This window comes from Eleutherodactylus coqui, chromosome 1 (genome assembly GCF_035609145.1).
Source record: "Eleutherodactylus coqui strain aEleCoq1 chromosome 1, aEleCoq1.hap1, whole genome shotgun sequence".
NCBI classification, from domain to species: Eukaryota; Metazoa; Chordata; class Amphibia; order Anura; family Eleutherodactylidae; genus Eleutherodactylus; species Eleutherodactylus coqui.
The window spans coordinates 160,769,470-160,790,080 of NC_089837.1; the positions used below are offsets into that span (position 1 = coordinate 160,769,470).

The window sequence follows — 20,611 nt, forward strand, 5'->3', positions numbered from 1 at the left end:
CACGACGCCGGTCTGTGTGCAGCCGCAACTAGCTCTTTTTAACAGCTAGATACAAATCCTGAAGATAAACATCACTCCGGGGTCCTGTATATTTGGATAAAAAAAAGCTGATGTTCATCTCAGCGACACAACTGGGAGGCTGTTTTACATGATGAGGATGCTACATATTAATGCACGTTCCAGTAAAATAAGTGCTTAAAATACATATGTATTAAGCAACAACCCATTCCGAGTCCTGGGAGAACAGCGCCAGACAGAAGATAGACGTGCAGATGGCAAATTCCTGCAAACAGGGATGGAGGATTCCTGTTTGATCGGATCATTAACTCTGCTGATTTTGTTTCTTTATTTCTGGGGAAATATGACTTGAAAAGTATAATACAATGGTTTTGCACATTATACTGTCATTTAGGTTAAAAAGCACGGATATAAAAACCAGACGAGCAGAACATTGAATCAGGTCTGTGAATGGCTGCAGAAGTCGGCCTCAGGTGATTTATGGGTGGAGGTAATAAACTCCTGATGCTTTTTTTTTTCCACAAGTGTGAATCACCTGGCTGTTCGGCGAGACCTTCTAAACTCTAATATAGGAGATGCATCCAAAAACAAAACTCTGGAAGTACGTGCAGAACTGTACAGCCACTCAAGGTTGCACATCTATATATTAGAGCTATATGCTTTTATTAGGTGTTGGAAAAAGGATGACCGAGAGTAACAAAACACATTTGTATAAACAGTCGTAGAAGATATTGCAGAGTTATAGAAGACATACCACATGGCAAAGCCGGACTTTATCTTCCCCATCTCTGACTTGGCACCTTCAGTCCAAGGTCCATTGAAACATGGTTTCAGTATTATTTCTCTCCCATTCCCAGTTATTTTGCCCCATCTCTAAATATCCACCCATTCCCCTTGATTATCATCGTTCCAGGGGCTGAAGCTGCTGCATGTTTTCTAATGGAGATGGGTATCTTGACACGGGACGTCTGTCAGAACATAAGTGTCCACTGGATGTCCCACTGACTATTGCTTCTATGCTTTAATACCGGAGCAATAGTCATTCTGAGAATGGAGGTGGAGCGGCCAGAGATCTCTTCTAGCCAGCCACCTTCATGTACTGCAAACAGGCAGTCATTCATAGGTTAACTGCCTGTTTACACGGGTCGGTAGTCGCTTGATTTTTAGGCAAATTAAAACCAAGCAACTCCAATAAGTGAGCGATTTCTAGCTCAGTGCCCTGTTTCTGGCCGCGTGTACAGGGAATGACTCTCACCCAAATTTGCTGTTTCTAGCTGTTATTCAAGCAATAATCACCCCTTGTAAAACTACCTTAAAGAGGTTCTTCAGGCAGTGCCTACCAGGATACACCGGGGTGGGAGTGGAAGCCGCTGCTCCAACCCCTGTGTAGTGGCCAGCACTTGTAATTGCAGGCCAGCTCTCAGTGAAATCAGTGGGAACTGCTCTTGTAATTGCAGGCTGGGGTCCCATTGATTTTAGTGAGAGCTGTGCCTGCAATTATGAGTGCTGGCCACTACACATGGGTCGGAGCAGTGCTTCTGCCCCAACCCCAGTGTATCCCAGCGGCCAATACCTGGAAAACTCTTTTAATACAGGGGGTGGTGACAGTGGAAAGACGAAAATGTACCTTGTGCATTTTTCAGATAATAAGACCTTTTTCCATTTCTTTTATCCCCTGTAGTGGTCCAACTTTTTTCTAAAAGACATTCAACAGCAGCAAAGTCTTACATTTAAGAACGTATTACTTAAATGACCCTGCAGGCCTGGACAAACAAAGATGGCTGCACCACGTTCCCTGAATACCTGATGCACACTGTGAATTGGTATGCATTATCAGTCTTGGACAGGACATGCTGCTTTGATTGGCCAGTAAAGCCCACATGAGCAGGGTTGGCCAGTCAAAGCAGCATGTAGTGTCTTAGACTACCAATGTTCATCAGGTTGTCAGAGAAGTGGTTCGGCCATCTTTCTTTGTCCATGTCTGCATGGTTGCTTTAATAATGGTACTCACAGTGACAATTTTTACAACATGTACAATTGGGATATGAGAATTAGGAGCTTAATGAATATTTCATGATAATGTAAAATGGCTGCATAAGTAAGGCAACAATACAGAAGCCGTATGGAAATTACCTATTGCAAAAATGTATGAAATAAAAACGCTTTGCATTATTTCTGGTGTGCTACAGAAACAGCATAGAGATGTTGCCACCTCTGTGCTGTTCGTGTAATGTGACCTTTGCCATTGATTGCACAAATAGCATAGGCAAGATAATGGTTCTTTTTTTCTAATCTGTTCTTATTTTTAATTGTATTACTTTTCTTTTCGTCTAAACGTACACTGGTGAAAATTGAAAGTGTTAGGGCTTATTTAGACGACCGTATATCGGCTCGGATTTCACGCCGAGCCGATATACGGTGTCCTTGTCTGCAGGGGGCGGGGGGAGGATGGAAGAGCCAGGAGCAGGAACTGAACTCCCGCCCCTTCCCCGCCCCTCGCCACTATTTGCAATGGGAGGGGTGGGACAGGAGCGGAGCTAAGCGCCAGTACTTAGCTCCGCCCGTCTCTCCCCATCCTATTGCAAATAGTGGCGAGGGGCGGGAGTTCAGTCTTCCATCCTCCTCCCCCTGCAGACAAGGACACCGTATATCGGCTCGGCGTGAAAACCGAGTCGATATACGTTCGTCTGAAATAGCCCTTAGAGTGGTTTCACATCTGCGACAGAACCTCCAGCCGTAGGTTCCGTCGCACATCCGGCTGCAAATACTGGAAGATAAAGCTTTGCATGCAGCACTTTTTCTTCTGTCCCAAATCAGGCATCTGGGTGGAAAGTGAGCGGACGCCATTACAGTCAATGGGGTCCGCACAGTGCTGTTAGGCTCCATCCACATACGGAACCGTTCAGATGTGGGGTTTCCCCTTTCCTGCTCCCCCGAATGGAGTAGAAAAGCAAAATCCCCAGTGCGAGTGTGAAACCGCCATTACCCCCATAAGGAATTGGTGGAATTTCAGGAAACATAGTAGATATGTGCATACCTAGAAGAAATGATAGAAAATTAAAATGAATCAGACAAAGTTTATTACTGTTTGGTACAGGTTTCAGTAAGGCTGGGTTCACGCAGAGCGGATTTGCCATGGAAATTCCATTCGGAATTTCGCCACGGCAAATCCACCTGCGGCCGCTAATCCTGGGATGAACCAGCCATGTGGACGAGATTTCTCACAAATCTTGTCCACGCGGGACGGCAAATCCGTTGCGGCACAGCCGGCAGAAGCCGGCGCTGCGGCGCGGATTTCCCCGCCGCAGCACGTCCATTTTTTTTTTCCATTGCGGCGCGCTCTCCTCTATGGGAGTGCCGGATGCAGCGGAAAAGCTTGTGGGCAAGCCACTCCAAAACCCACAGCTAAGTTCCGTGGGTTTTGAAGCAGCGCTTCCCCGGCAGCAATCTCGCGGTTTCTTGCTGCGGCTAAACCGTGAGATTTCTACCGGGAATCCACCATGTGGGAATCCAACCTAAGTGTGCCCAACATGAGCACCCATACACTCCTGGATCCTTGTAACCATTCAGACAATAAATGTTCGGGTTTCTTGTGGTATGTCTCTCCATGCCTGCATGACTTGTGCAGTCAGTTGTACAGTTTGGGGTGGGTGGCCAATTGACATAATGCATCTATGGTGTTCTAGACATATTCTGTTGGGGATAAATCTGGGGACTGCACTGACCAATCCATTTTCACACCTTGCAAGGCTTGTCTTGTGATGGCTGCAGTATGTGGATGGGCATTGTACTGTTGGAAGATACTATTTTGGATGGTGGTCAAAAAAAGTATGACAACAGGGTGTAGCACTGTCCACATATTGTCAGACAGTCATTGTGGCTTCAACAACCAGCAACTCAGTCCTACTGCTGTAACTGATTGGCGCCAAAACCATGACTCCAGGGTTAGACCTGTGTGGTGCTCTGAAATCACAGTCGAGTGGCTCCTTTCTCCAAAATGCTGACGAATACGTTGATTATCACTTTGCGACAGACAGAATTGGGATTCACAACTAAACACAACTGTTCTCCATTCATGTGTCCACTTGCATCTAGCAGTACACCATGTTAGTTGGTGCTGGCAGTGGATTGGATTAACAGTATACACCGCATGGGGGTCCGAGAATGCAACCCAGTTTAAGCAGTTGATTTATAATTGTTGTTGGGTGACTGACTCCAACCACTGCTTAGATTTGTGCTGCGGTCACCCATCTATCAGCAACTACCATGCACAATCTGAGCACATTTTGGCTGCCTTCATGTGGCATTCTCCTTCTGCGTGGACCTACGCCAGGTCTGCAAGTACTGGAGACTTCCCAGTATCCACTGAGTAACCAGTCTCAGTACTGACAGTCTTTTGGGAGATTTCATGATATGATGCCCCCATTTCAAACATGACAATTATCCAACTTCTCTCAAAGTCAGACATGTGGGGTGTACAGAGTTCGAACTCTTATGATATGGCATACCCGGTCACAGACAATTTGTAAAGAAGCTTCTTACATAACACACTTTACCACTTAGAAACTATTGGCTCTTTTACACGGGATGATTATCATTCAGCATGGTTCAGATTTCCGCGCTCCTATGGGAATCTGAACGATAATCGTCCTATGTAAATGGATGTCATGACTGAACAAGAATTAGTCATTCGTTCAGTTTCTGCATGCCGAATATTAAATGTGTCGTTCAGTGCAAACAGTCATAGACTTCTGAACGACTGTCTGCTTACTGCTCCGCACTGCACCCCTCTGCCTCCATGCTGGCAGCGCCGTGAGTGATGCCATCGATACTTGATCCTGTGTAAAGGCTGGTTTACACGGAGCAATGATCGCTCAAAGATCGCTGAAAAGACAGTTTGAGTGACAGCTTTGAGCGATCATTTTGCAAAAAAATTAATTGGTATTTAAGTAGCTACTTAGCTACCTAAATACCTATTAGGTATGCAAATGAAACCTTCCCTGAATGCAGCTAATAGCCCAAGGCTATTATCTGTGCTCAGATCCTTTGTTCTCCATGGGGAAACAATGCTGTCAGCACTCCCCGTGGAGAACGACTGATAAAAGTGAGTGATTTTTTATGTTGGACTGAATTTAATGATCAGCCAGCAATGTCCAAAAAGCAAACGATGGGCGCACATTTAGACGCACCGATTATTGCTAAAATGATCGCTGATTAGCGGGGTTTTTTTAAAGCGATCATCGGCTGGTGCAAATGGGCTTTAACAGCACTGGGATGAGCTGCTGGGCATCGTTTGCCTTTAAACAATGTAACATTTTGCATAACAAAGTGCCTCCTTATTTGCATACTAATACATGTTCTTCACTCAGTTTTTAATTATTCATAGAATAAAGTTCTAGAATGGTAGAGTTGGAGGGGAATTCCATGGTCATTGGGTCCCACCCCCAGCTGAATACAGGTTCCTCAATGCAATGTAATGACTCCTGTGGTCCAGTGTTGTGGGCATGCTCTGTGACCCGTGCAGGGAGAGAAAGGAGGTTTTCTATGACCAACACCTACTGACAATAGCGTATCCTGTATTATCTGCCTTCAGCTTTATAATCAAACCATTATATTTCATTGTAGTCCTGCTGTGATGATACAGAGATGACTACTGAAAAGTGATCTCCATAGATAGGGAGTGTCAGCTGTAGATAGGGAGTGTCAGCCTGTTTAGAGTCTCAGTGGTCAGAGAGAAAACTACAAGATATCAGGATTATTTCTAAACACAGATAATAAAATATCTAGCACAAACATGTCCTTCAATTAACATTGCAGAGTTCCACTTCCTTTGAGTGAACATTCATCTACAGTAGACAGAAGGTTTCGGTAGTGCATACAATACATCATAGGGGATACAAACCTGCCTTCACCCAAAACCTGAAAATTCAGTTGTGATTCAGTTAGATCTTATATTTTAATTCACCCTTGTCACACTCACAAGGCTCTGAGCTGAAATATGGGAAATGTGTTTATTGGAATCCTCTCCAAAGCTATCCATGTGCCTGCTTGTGGTGTGGCAGAAATATGATGGGTACTAGATTTTCTTCCCCTGACTAGCGAAATGGTGAGTAGGGTCACGTTGTTAGAAATGGGTTGTTATTTGTCTTTGTAGAGCATTTGTTTAGTTAGTCCATGTCACAAGGATGGCTAACAGTGTTAAAGTTTCCAGGACCTCACTAGTATAACTTCTTTGGGTATAACAGCAAAAGAAGACATGCCATTGGTTTAGAGGGGTTGTCCAGGTATGAAACAATTCTGGTTGATACTTACCCATCCTCTGCCTCGGTGATCCACGGCCCCTAGTCTTTGTTTAGGAACGGCTTCTACCTGACCACTGCAGCCAATCGGAGATCACAGTGGTCACGTGACATTCTTTTGGCATCATCACTCAGATATTGGAAGCCACTTGTGTATTGTTGCTTTTATTGTTTTATCAGATCTGGATCTAAATGGTCTCTCACCCACATAGTCCTTTTAATTGCAATCACTCTTAAAGGTTCAGGTCTTAATGTCTTCCATTAATATAACAGCCTAGTAGAAATTGTGTGCTCTTGTAAGTTTTCATGTCTCTACAAATAGGAACAGCAGTACATCACCATGCCAGCCGCCTCCTTGACCACTGCACTTTGGCAGAGAACGGGGCGTTTTACACCCCAAACGTCTACAATTGTAACAATGAAGCTGGGAAATGAAGAAGCTTTTAGCGCTCCCACTGCTGTCCCCTCTGGTGTTTGGGTGTATAAAATATTGGCCACTTTACCCCTAATGTGTGACCGTCTCCTGCAGCCTCATCATTTAACCATTTACATAGCAGCACACCGCTCATACTAGAGAGAGCCTGGGGAGGGAGATGAATATAGTGCGATGTGTGCAGCTTTTTTTTGCTTTTTGCCTTTACTAGTTGCAGATTTATCACACAAAGCCTTGTAAATTACCCATCAAACACACTGTGCATCATTACAATTAGGATGATTGTTATTTTGCTCTGTTCCATGCCAGGGTCTAACTAGTAATTTCTGCGTTTAATAGCTCTTCTGTCCTATTATCCTGTGTTCTTGTGGCTGTGCTTAGCTGTTAACAGCTTGGTACGTGCTAATCACAGCCGATATTGTAATGTATTGTGTGGCAGATTCTGCTGCACCTTGGCGGTCATCCTTTATTTATCAGTCATAGCCGTATAGACTTGGCATTTAATGGCGTCCCCTTCTAAAAGTCACGAAGGGCTCGCCTTCAAGAATCTGTACAAATGTATCTGCAATGGAAGTGCAAATTTAATCCATTTTGTGTTTGCTAATCCAATTAGGCCAGTCATTTTGAAATGTTTAATTTGCTTACTGATAGGATTCCACTCTTAATGCCTTTATTTCTCTTATGAGATTCATCAAACAGTTCTGTGCTTTGTTTCTTCTCAGAATATATCTTGCTTTATGGAACATTTCCCTGAATCCAACGCTCCTCTCTTGTACTCTGCTGTCAATGTATAGGCTACTTAAATGTTGACAAGTAATAGAAAAATTGCTAAACCCATCCTCCTCTTGCTGGATATTACTGGGACATAATGATATCTGCAGGTCCTACAATTGGGGAATAGACATCAACTGTGTTTGCTTACTCCGGGCAAAATGGGGAACATTTTGGGCAACCATGGCTAATGTGGATAACAAAATATATAGTAAATATTCAAAAAATGTTGTAAACTGAATTCTTGTCCCACTTCATCATCTGCAGCTTCAGTTAACACTGCCACAAAATTACATATGCTGTTATGGCAGTAGGTAATATCATAACTGATGCAATTTGCGCTATTCTTCACTGTTAAAAACCCCAGTGTCTAGCGGTGCCAGTATTATCCTCTATGGCATGCGTAACACAGAACCGATGAGCATGATGCCATTGTCTAATATACACTACCGTTCAAAAGTTTGGGGTCACCCAAACAATTTTGTGTTTTCCATGAAAAGTCACACTTATTCACCACCATGCGTTGTGAAATGAATAGAAAATAGAGTCAAGACATTGACAAGGTTAGAAATAATGATTTGTATTTGAAATAACATTGTTTTTACATCAAACTTTGCTTTCGTCAAAGAATCCTTCTTTTGCAGCAATTACAGCATTGCACGCCTTTGACATTCTAGCTGTTAATTTGTTGAGGTAAGCTTGTGAAATTGCACCCCACGCTTCTAGAAGCATCTCCCACAAGTTGGATTGGTTGGATGGGCACTTCTGGCGTACCATACGGTCAAGCTGCTCCCACAACAGCTCAATGGGGTTCAGATCTGGTGACTGCGCTGGCCACTCCATTACCGATAGAATACCAGCTGCCTGCTTCTGCTGTAAATAGTTCTTGCACAATTTGGAGGTGTGTTTAGGGGCATTGTCCTGTTGTAGGATGAAATTGGTTCCAATCAAGCGCTGTCCACTGGGTATGGCATGGCGTTGCAAAATGGACTGATAGCCTTCCTTATTCAGAATCCCTTTTACCCTGTACAAATCTCCCACCTTACCTGCACCAAAGCAACCCCAGACCATCACATTACCTCCACCATGCTTAACAGATGGCGTCAGGCATTCTTCCAGCATCTTTTCATTTGTTCTGCGTCTCACAAACGTTCTTCTTTGTGATCCAAACACCTCAAACTTGGATTCATCCGTCCACAACACTTTTTTCCAGTCTTCCTCTGTCCAATGTCTGTGTTCTTTTGCCCATCTTAATCTTTTTCTTTTATTGGCCAGTCTCAGATATGGCTTTTTCTTTGCCACTCTGCCCTGAAGCCCAAAATCCCGCAGCCGCCTCTTCACTGTAGATGTTGACACTGGTGTTTTACGGGTACTATTTAATGAAGATGCCAGTTGGGTACCTGTGAGGCGTCTGTTTCTCAAACTAGAGACTCTAATGTGCTTATCTTCTTGCTTAGTTGTGCAACGCGGCCTCCCACTTCTTTTTCTACTCTGGTTAGAGCCTGTTTGTGCTGTCCTCTGAAGGGAGTAGTACACACCGTTGTAGGAAATCTTCAATTTCTTAGCAATTTCTCGCATGGAATAGCCTTCATTTCTAAGAACAAGAATAGACTGTCGAGTTTCAGATGAAAGTTCTCTTTTTCTGGCCATTTTGAGCGTTTTATTGACCCCACAAATGTGATGCTCCAGAAACTCAATCTGCTCACAGGAAGGTCAGTTTTGTAGCTTCTGTAACGAGCTAGACTGTTTTCAGATGTGTGAACATGATTGCACAAGGGTTTTCTAATCATCAATTAGCCTTCTGAGCCAATGAGCAAACACATTGCACCATTAGAACACTGGAGTGATAGTTGCTGGAAATGGGCCTCTATTCACCTTTGTAGATTTTGCACAAAAAAACAGGCATTTGCAGCTAGAATAGTCATTTACCACATTAGCAATGTATAGAGTGCATTTGTTTAAAGTTAGGACTAGTTTAAAGTTATCTTCATTGAAAAGTACAGTGCTTTTCCTTCAAAAATAAGGACATTTCAATGTGACCCCAAACTTTTGAACGGTAGTGTACCATATAAAGAAAACACTTGCACAATATTTACTTACTGCTCCCTGGACCTTGGGCTGTATTCACACTGGTGGGTAGTGTGTTGCGTGGTCAAAAATCAGGGGGCAAATTAGCAAATATATTATAGGCAGTTGATTCGAATGTGTTGAACCTGTACAAGCTGTGTGGATGGAAAGCACATCACAAAAGGCAATGCAGCACACTACCTGCCCGTAAATACACTGGAAGAGAAGTTGACCTTTAACTGTTTTATATGCTAATTTGTACTTTTGGGTTCCGAAACCTTTAGACAGTTATTTACATTTTCTGTGCATGTAAATGCCATCCCACTTACATATGGCTCCGTACCTTTTCACCTTCCAGAAAGACACACATATAGCTGTCACTTTTTAAGCTATGTGGGATTTTGGCTCTTATACATATTATACATATTACGCCTGCCACCTTGCCATAAGTGTATTATATGGGGATTTTGTCGGGATCGGTTGGCGATCTTATCTATTTGGATGCCTCCTGACGATAGAGAAATAAAAATGCATGCTTGCCCCCCTCTCCATTGAGATAAATAGGTATGCTCACCTGAGTTATGTTTCTCACCTTTCAAGCAGGGGAATGCAATATCGATCCGAGATACTTGGACTGATATCACATGCTATCTTAGCCGTGAGGCGTTTCGCAAGAAAAACACATCACATTGTGGCAACTGCGCTTTTTATGTGCATTAAATTGACATGTGATTTCAATAGTCAGGACAAAAACGCATCGCACTCACATGCAAATCGCAATTTACATTCAAGTGTGATACTTTTTTTCCACACAGCCATAGGAATGAATGGGCGAAATCGCCTCAAAATAGCACATGCTGCCATTTTTCTATCACGGACTCTCAGTCCAAGATAAAAATCGCCCATATGTATAAACACATAGAAGACAGTGGGTTATATTCTCGTTCAAGTTCCATCCATATCGCAATTGGACGCAACTTGCACTAGGAAATCGCCATGTAAATCTGGCTTTGTACTGCAGTAATAGCTATATAAGCTCTGTATAACCACAGGAATAAGTATTGTAGATGCCCACCGGGTTCAGCATGTCAGAAGATATCGATGGGCCAACAGTAAAGGTCCAGCAGCACTATGCAGGCTGTGATCTGTTGCCGGGTTTTAATGTAAGAAAGCATCAATGATTTTATTTGGCTGGTGCTCTACTTGTTCTCTATTCTGTAATAGTATGAATAGGACTAGCTATTGGCCCTTCTAGTTCTTTTAGATGCTACCATACCATCGTACTGGAAGACCCGATTTTGTTTCCCCACCATGGAGTTACTATAACTGAGTTGTCTTTATGGTACAGATGTATTCTTCCTTGATTTTATCTTGGCTTATCCTGAAATGTTGCATAACCATGTTAAAATAAACATCACACATAGATTCCCATGTTTACAAAAAGTATCCTTTTAACGTATTTATGTTTTACCAGATGTCTGTGATGGCCACCTATGACTATCCTGTTGGCAATGATCATTGGGGTAATCTGTATATTTTTTATTTTTCCCTAGGAAAACTGTTCTTACCAGCAAAGAAGACATCACAGGGAGGCAACCCATGGATGGCGGTCATCCTGTCCTGGTTCCTGGTGCAGGTAAAGTTAAAATGATGTACTTCCCAAATATTAGCAATGCACTGATTACATGGTACTAAACACCTTAATCATGCAGAATAGATCTTATGAAACTAAGTCTTAGCCCCAATGCACACGGGCGTATTTGCATTGCGAAATCCGGAGCAGGCGTCCACCTCCAGATTCTGCAGCAAATATTGCTCATAGACGATCTATAGAAAATCCCTTTTCTATGTCCACGAATGGAAATCAATTGCAATTTTCCACACACGGAGGAGTCAGTGGAAGCCATCTGATGCGCAAACGGCTGCAGAAACCGCATCATCACCTAGCGATGGCACTGCGTCATCCATACTGCGCATGTGCGCCGGTGCACAAGCTGGCACATCCGCATTACAATTAAGGAATACTATGGACAGGTATGCAGATTCACCGACTGGGCACCAGAATCCGACCTGGCAGTGTGCATTTGGCCGGAGAGCTTAATCAATGGGAGGGGTAGAACTTAGCTCCGCCCCATCCCACCCCTCCATTGTAAACAGTGGCGAGGGGCGGGAGCTCAATGCACTAGCTCCCAGCTCGTCCCGCCTCCTCCCCTTGCATAGTGGGGCAGCATATATCTGTCTGCGTGAAAACCTGACCGATATATGCCCGTCTGAAGCCCTTACCTAAATATCTTTATTTACAAATATTTGGTGCACAGTTTGTCATATGTAGAACCATAAGTTAACCCACCTCTGATGTACAAGATTTGAAAAACATAGCTGGTAAAAAGAGTGCCACACCTGTGCACAGGTAATGTATGGTATTGCAACTCAGCCACATTCATTTCATTGGTACTGAACTGCTACACAAGACACAATCCATGGGCAGGCATTTCTCTAATCCTGGATGGAGAATGACTTGTCGCTACTCTGTGCCCAATCCATATGCATCGGGGCATCTTGGCTTCAGTATACTTTGCTTCGACTATGCCTCTTTTAAATTTCAACACGTTAGTTCTGTATTTCTATTTCAATGAAACGCTAAAAGGAGGCCGATTAATTTTATCTGACATGATTTACATAATTCTACCTGATTAACACTTGCTTGGCTTTCCCCCAGCCGCCCACCTGATTATGGGTCAGTGTTCACAGCGCACCGTTCCATCACAGCCCATACTCATCATTTACTTCCGACAGCCGAGCATTGATTACCTAGATCAGTGGCGTTCAGGCAGGGTGTCCTGACAACCCAGTGGTCACACTGCCGCTGAGGACATTTACAACAGGGAGATTTAAAGAGCTAAAGAAAACACAGCTGAAAAATAGCTGGAATCGAAGAGAAAAGCAAAATGAAATGGAATATCTCAAATCAGCAGCTGGGTGCAGAGAGAGAATCTTTATTGGAAAAAAATGCTAATGTGGGAATCTGTGTTATATTACTGTCTTGCTGCATTTAACCCATTTAGGTTATTTATTCCTTTGATTGTATTTTTATTGTAATGCTTGTAATAGAAATAAATAAACCCTTGTGTACCTGGTGGGGGTGTACAAATCAATAATATGCATGTGAACAAATCTTTTGTACTGAACGGAAACCTCACGAGTGAATATAGTAGCTGGGCAAGACAAACTGCGCTGGATTACTGCTGCAAATAGTCTCTTTAGGTACCGGGATATTTATATGTCCTTTAGCATCACGCGCTTCGCACTACACTTGTTTTAATGGATTATTCCACACAGAATGGAAAAACATCAGTTCTGAGTGGCGCTAAGGAGAGTTTCAAAACTACTTTCGCTTATCCTGTATTCAAACCTCCTCATGGAACAAGCGGAAGGTCCACTTTCTTTGCTATTCTACTTTTACAAGTTATCTGAGATGTCAAAATGGACATTATACCTTTGCAGACTATGTTGTATAGCCTTGATCTTGGAGCTCTACTGATGGTATACAGTATTGCTAGACAAATTGTTATGTTAGTGTGGGCAAACGAATACCGGGCCCACACGAACGTGACCAGGACACAAACAGGAACCGACTGATGACACACACTCGCCATGCATTACTGTACACATAAGCAGGTCATATAGTTATAAAAGTACGAGGAATTGGTTCGTATATTGGCCAAAATTCTTAAGCCTGCAAGACGCGATCAAAGCTCTTCGTTGTCTTGTAGGTCCCTACACTAGCAAGACAACGGACCCCAAGCTGCAGGAAAAATGGCAGAACCCTACCTAATAAGCAGGGCGATCGCCTCGATAAAGGCGGCCCCATGCTGGAACCTCGGTCCTGACTATGCCTCAAGGGTTAATACACAGAACCAGAAATGACCGGCACACAGAACACTAATCACACAGCAACACACTAGGGTTAGCATGCCAGACACAGAACCACATAGAACAGGACACTTCACTCCTCATGTCTAGCTACCTGCACAGACATACAGAACATGACGCTGTTCACACCATATAGACAGAACAGGGCTATCCACACCTAATGTCTGGCCACCTGCACAAACACTGGACTAGCCCTGTTCACACTATCCACAGAACACAAGTACAGGCATGCAACACCAACAAACCCTAGAGTGAAGGATATTTAACTGCAATCAGACAGGTGGTGATTGGCTAGCAGGAGAACACCACACCCAGCCAGCTTAATCATATCACACCTGTGGAGCTGTGCTGCTAGAAACCTATGTGGTGCAAGAGATGCCAGCCAGCACAACCCTTACACAAATTTAAGCTATTAGAATTTTCAGGATTTTTCAAAATCTGGCCTAAAATAAGTTAATATATAAAAATAGATCATGAGAACACAAGAAATTAAAAAAAAAGGATATTCTCTTACTTCATATTAGGTGATATTCTAGAATTACGTACATGTATCTGAAATAGTATTTAAAGCTACATCATCATTAAACTCAATGAAAGTGTAGAACATTGATTATCTTGTTAGGCCGCCTTCACACGGGCAGTATACACTGCGGAATTTCCTCTGGTGAAGTCACTGCAGACTTTCTACAGTATTTACAGTACAAGCCATGTGGAGGGGATTTTAGAAACCACCTTCACATATGTAGAAATTTTCTGCAATGAATCTGCAGCATTTTAGGAAACGCTGCGGATTCTAAATTCGCATCATGTCTATTTATGTTTAAATTCCACAGCTGATCTGCAATTAAAAAAGTGGCCAAATCTGCACCTAAAGTGATGCAGACTTGGCCACTGCGGATTTCTAGTTGAATGCCCACAGCGCTTTTACCTTGTGTGAAGATATCGTTACAATGGAATCTTTTAAGGGGTCATATTAGAGACCTTTCACATGGGGCGGAATTATTCTGCAACATGCAGCAGAATTTGTCACTAGGGATATTTGCACTACATGCAGATTTTGATGTGGAGTTGCCGGCAGCATTATGCCATTTTCAATTTTGCATCAAAATCCACACGTTAAACATACAGATTTTGGTGCAGAATATTCTGCATGACAACAAATTCTGCTCTGTGTTGCGGAACAGTTCTGCCTGTGTTTCAGAGGCATTTGAGTGGAGGTAATTATTCTCAAACTCACACCCATCACAGCTGCATCCTATACTTTAGCAGCTTTATTACAAGTTATTGTCACGGTGCACTACTGCCGCGACTCACCTGTCAGTTGAGCCGTGGTTGGGTACCGCCTGTAATGATCATGTGGGCAACCTAAGCACGGGAGCCCACACGATCGCACCCAAAAATGGGAAATGTAATGGACGCACACAGGGGGAATGAAAAGGGGGCTGCATGTACTGCAGACTAGGACGACAGGTGTCCAGACAATCTTGGGGAAGCAGAGCCACACAATAGACTACTTGCAAACACAGATCAGAGTGGGAACAAGCAGAACATGACTGATAACAAGTTACAGGACACAGAACTAACATGAGTACTCAGCCTAGGGGACCCAGCCAGAGACTGACAGGAGCTGGGTTTATATGTGAGCACAAATCCAGGAGATTGGCTAGCAGCAAGTACCACACCCAGCCAGCTCAATTAACCCTCAACCACCTGACTGTGCTGCTAGGAGTACATAGTACAACAGATCCCAGCAGCACACATAACACCGCCGCTCCCGTTGTCTTGCAGGCCGAGCTGTGTCTTCTCCACTTTGTGCATACTCTGCTCACTCCTTCTCTGTTGCTGGTAAGGCACACTCGCCTCCTCTAAAGAGCATGCTCCCTAATCCAGTCTCCCACCAACTATAATCTACGTCTTGCAATATTTGGCTCTTCCGCTATGGAGGATGCTTATGCAGTTGGTCTACATCAGCCATTGTAACCATGCCCAGTTTGTGCTTGTTCTGATTCTGACTGCATTACTCCTGAGCATCCTGCCTTCTATGCTCCTTGACCTCTGCTCTGATATTGGACTTTGCTATTGCTCATTGTCGGCCCTGACCCTCTGCCTGGACCTCGTTACTGTGCCTGTGCCACTAGCCCTGACCAATGGCTGTTTGGCAACTATGCTACAGTTCACACAATCAGTTACCATATCTCAGCTCTCATTAGTCTAAGGCCACTCTCACACACAGTGCTTTTTACAGCGTTTACCGTGGCGTTTCAAACGCCGCCACAAACACTGTACAACGCCATGTAATGTCTTAGACTGCCAATGCATACTAATGCACAATGTGCATCAGGTAGTCAGAGGTGTTTGCACAGAGGGTTGCTTTAAGAGGCTTGTGGAGTCCATGCCTCAATGAGTCATGGCTATTTTGGTGGACCTACACAATATAACAATATTAGCAAGGTAGTTTTACCCCTTACCAGTATCCTCCATGTATATATAGTGGATCTCGCAGGGAGTGCATGGAGCGTACTCAGCTGTATATTTTAGCTTATGCTCACACAAAGAGATGCAAAGGCAGCAATCAGGAGCTGAATGTAATGAGAAGAAGGAAAATAGTAGAGCAGAAGTTGTAGCTGGGTTGTGAGTGAAGAGAATTAAAATTCAAGTAGTATAAGATCCATTGTTTAGTTTATGGAGCGCCGCTAAAGACGCATTTCTGAAAAAGATGTTTAAGATTCATTCTTAGATGTTAGTGTAATTGAGTGAGGAAGGGTGTCCCAGGGTGCAGGTGCAGCATATGAGAAAACCTGAGACACGAATAAGTGATTTTGGTAAAGTGGACATGCAGGAGGCCTGATAGAGATGAGTGAAGAAATGTAGGATTTTGCTGAATTTTGGATGACTTTGTGGGTAAGAAGCACGACACAGCTGTATTCTTAATTGGACAGACAGCCAGTGCAGAGAGGCAAAGAGTAGACGTGTCTGTTAAATGGCTACTCCAAGAAATCATTTTTTTTTCATCCATGCCCCCCTCACCTGATTGCCACATTCTGGAGGTCTCCTAAGCGCATTGCAGCCACTTCTATGTGGTGCAGCCTCCTGTCTGATGCCTATCAGACGCCATCTTGAGACATATCTTTTACTTTCAGTTTCACATCTATCCCATGATGCATCAGCACAGCATTAGCTGAAGCTATACCATTCTGGCTTGCTATGGAGACAACTTAATTATTATTACCTTCTATAGTCACCTAAATAAGCTACAGACCATAGGTATACAGTCAGGAAGATGAGCTGTGACCTCCTCTATTATAACTGTGTGACAAGCGCTGTATGATCATCATCAGTAACTATGATATGAGTGCCTGCGTCTCCCTCTAGGCAGTTTCTGTGGTAGATCCATATAACAGCATCACACAGAATGAGAATCTGACTAGAAAATGAACACCTAACCCCAAAGTAGATCTGAGCTGGTCAGAATTGAGGTCACATGACCATCTAAGGAGGGAGAAGCCAGGCGTTTCAGATAGAAAGGAATAACTAACTAAGATAACACTAGCCCAGTTATATTTACTGGGGGCTAGCTACATAATAAATGAATATGAAAAATCACGAGAGTGGCCTTTTAAGTGTTAGATAGAAAAACATTATGGCTACTGGCTTCACGATGGATTGAAAAGGAGCCAATTGAGTAGAGGTATGACCAACTGGTAAGGTATTACAGTGATTCAAGCAAGAAATGATGAGAGCCTGAATTGATGTTTTATGTAGTTTTATTAGTGCGATAAAATCAAATAGAGCAGACTTTCTTAATGTGCAGCTGACACTTGGAAAGTGCATGAATGTTGGAAATTACCATACTTTGTGAATGCACCCAAAGGCCAAATTCACATTTAGGTTTTCACTGAGGTTTATCTGCTGCTCTTTTTTGCAGGTCATTGCATATATTACATAAATATCTGCTCTTTTTAGTTCTTTTTTTCCCCTCCCCCTCATGGAGAGGAAAACGCATTTTACCATTGCATGCTATAGGCAACATTTGCTGCGGAATCCAGCAAACAGCCACTCTGGATTCCGCAATGCAAATCCACCCGTGTGCAGATGGCCTTATTAGCCTTTTTAAAACAGGGCAGAGGTAATTCCCCCACCCATGTGAACGAGTAGTGCCTGCGCAAATACGATCAGTTTTAGGCTGGATTCACACGAACGCATATCGGCCCGGTTTTCACGCTGAGCCGATATACGTCGTCCTCATCTGCAGGGGGGGGGGGTAGGATGGAAGAGCCAGGAGCAGGAACTGAGCTCCCGCCCCCTCTCTGCCTCCTCTCCGCCCCTCTGCACTATTTGCAATGGGGAGAGGTGGGACAGGGTGGGGCTAATTATCAGAACTTAGCCCCGCCCCAGTCCCACCTCCTTTTATTGCAAATAGTGCAGAGGGGCGGAGAGGGGGTGGAGAGGAGGCAGAGAGGGGGCGGGAGCTCAGTTCCTGCTCCTGGCTCTTCCATCCTCCCCCCCCCCCCCCCGCATATTAGGACGACGCATATCGGCTCGGCATGAAAACCGAGCCGATATACGTTCGTGTGAATCCAGCCTTAAAAAGGCATTAAAAAAACACTCCATCACTGTGCAAATTTGTGTTTTTACGCTTACGCTCGTGTGCGGCCACCCTTACTCTGCCACACTAGATTTCCCCTCCATAACCTGCATGTGTACATGTGCAGAATTTTCAGTGTCTTTTAGGGGCGTATTGCAGAAATATTCCGCATTTGTGAAAGGTCCCTAAAAACATTTGCAAGTGTGACCAAATTGTAGTTAAATTGCGCATACTCAAATGCAGTTCTGCAGCTTCACAGCGTTGGAATGTAAACTAAAACCGGTGTATACGGTATGTTCTGCCTGTAAGTGGATTTGTAGTACTCAACATCTTTAGAAGTCGTTTTGTGTCCTTTTTTTTAAGCCAGGTGAACATTGATTGTCAGGAGCCCTCCAAAATCTCTTGCCCAAAAATTCACCATTCCCAACCAGTATTGACTGCCTTAGGCCTCATGTCCACGGGGAAAATCAGGCCCGCTACGGATTCTCCATGGAGAATCTGCAGCGGGTCCCTCCTGCCCCGCGGACATGAGCGCTTAAAATAGGAATTTAAAAGAATTAACTCACCCGCAGCGGGCCGGGAAGGTCTTCTCTTCCTCACGGCCGGATCTTTCTTTTTCGGCCGGCGGATGAACTTGTCACGCCGGCGGCACGTCGCCGACGTGCCGCGCGCATGCGCCGGGCACATCCGCCGAGCCGAAGCAAGAAAGATCCGTCCGTGAGGAAGAGAAGACCTTCCCGGTCCGCTGCGGGTGAGTTAATTCTTTTACATTCCTATTTTAGGTCTCCCGGATCCGGACGGCTTCCATAGGCTTCAATAGAAGCCCGCGGGAGCCGTCCCCGCGGGAGACCCGCACGAAAATGGAGCATGGTCCAGATTTTTTCATGCTCCATTTTTTTTTAAATCCCCTTATCTACCCACGGGTGGTCAATGCATCCCTATGGGATGCGGATCCGCGCGCGGGAGAAGAGTTAAAATCCGCTGCGGATTTTAATTCTTCTTTTGCCCGTGGACATGAGCCCTAAGTGTATTGACTCGGGACGTCTTTTGTTGTACACCTGTTTTTGTAACATTTCCAACAATTTACAAAACCGTTTGCACAGCTGTAAAATTGATATACGTACATTGCAAGACATAAAAGAACAGTAAAAGGAAATGTGACATGAGAATAAACTATCGGATGTCACTCTGTAAAGTGTATTTCCAGCTTGGTAGCTCTAGGCCTCCCATGAGAAGTAGATCCTTTTGGACAGTAGCCTCCGGTGGGTTTCATCTCCCACTTGTAAATATGGATTGAACTTCGTTTCGCTACTCTGATTAGTGATAAAAACATGTAATTGACGTGTGCAGACTTTCGTTATAATGCCACTTCCATACATTATCTTCTTTTCTTTCCTTTATAGTTGTAGCCATCTGACAGCCATCTCTTGTTGTAGCTCTAGGTTGCTAATTTGCTTTCAGTGGCCGACTCACTCCGGTACGGGTGCTGCTTGCTTGTTAAAGCAGAGTGAACATCTTGCCTTTAGTTTTTGTAGCACTGACTATGCATTTTCAGTGCACCTATTTCTTTGTGATGCCAGTGATTTACAAAAACGCTTGTACAGCCATAAAAATGACAGACATGTCTTAGAAGAGGCATAAAAGAACAGTAAAGGAAAAAAGCTATTGCAAAAACAACATACTCACTGTCACTCTGTAACTTGTCTTTCTATTATGTCTACACTATAAAGTTGTTAAGGTGGTATGCGTCTATTTAGAAGTAAATATCTTGGCGGTGAGCAGCCCTCCTCAGACCGCCCCCCTTCATGTTTAAGGGCATTTTTCACTAAATTTAACTAGACCCGGAAGACCAGTTCCAAACGAGTGTATTGTGTATGTCTGTAATTCAGATCCATGATGCAGACGTATGAGGCCAGGTTCACACTAGTATTCTAGTCACTATTGTGCATTAGTATTTGTACTCCAGAACCAGGAGTGGGTCCAAAATACAGAAGAGGTGCAGATCGTTACATTATATGTTTCTCTGTAGATTCCACTACTGGATACAGCTTTCAAATATACTGACCAAAATATTGCTGTGGGAAGGCCTTATAAATGAAATGGCATCAGTATTGGTCTGTATTAGCCGCAGTACTTGCTTTTATTTAGTTTTATGTTCAATTGGGCAAATACTGCTTTGTAAAACAGCACAGTGAAAAAATGCTCATGTATAGAGATTCATAGATTTTTCTATAGAATATATATAGCCCCCTCGCCATATCTCCTCCACTCCGGCTGTTTGCAATGGGAGGGGGCGGGGTGAAGCTAAGCTACCACCCCTCCACTTGTCCGCAGCCAGCAATGGGAGGGGGCAGGCGGAGCTTATCTCCACCCTTGTCCCGACCCCTCCCATTGCAAACAGCCGGAGGGGGGAGAGATTCAGCAAGGGGGAGGGAAGGGGGAACACAGCTCAGATGGTAGCATATATCAGCCGACCGATATACGCTCGTGTGAATAAGCCCTAAC

General features: G+C 43.9%; 1 protein-coding gene across 1 annotated transcript in view; it reads left to right on the forward strand.

The window, feature by feature from the left end:
• Nucleotides 1-20,611, forward strand: part of LOC136627479 (solute carrier family 12 member 9-like) — a 288,868-nt gene that overhangs the window by 170,659 nt on the left and 97,598 nt on the right. The window contains exon 8 of the mRNA XM_066602618.1: nt 11,142-11,224. Within this exon, the coding sequence (XP_066458715.1) occupies nt 11,142-11,224 (83 nt within the window). The remainder of the gene's footprint in view (nt 1-11,141; nt 11,225-20,611) is intronic.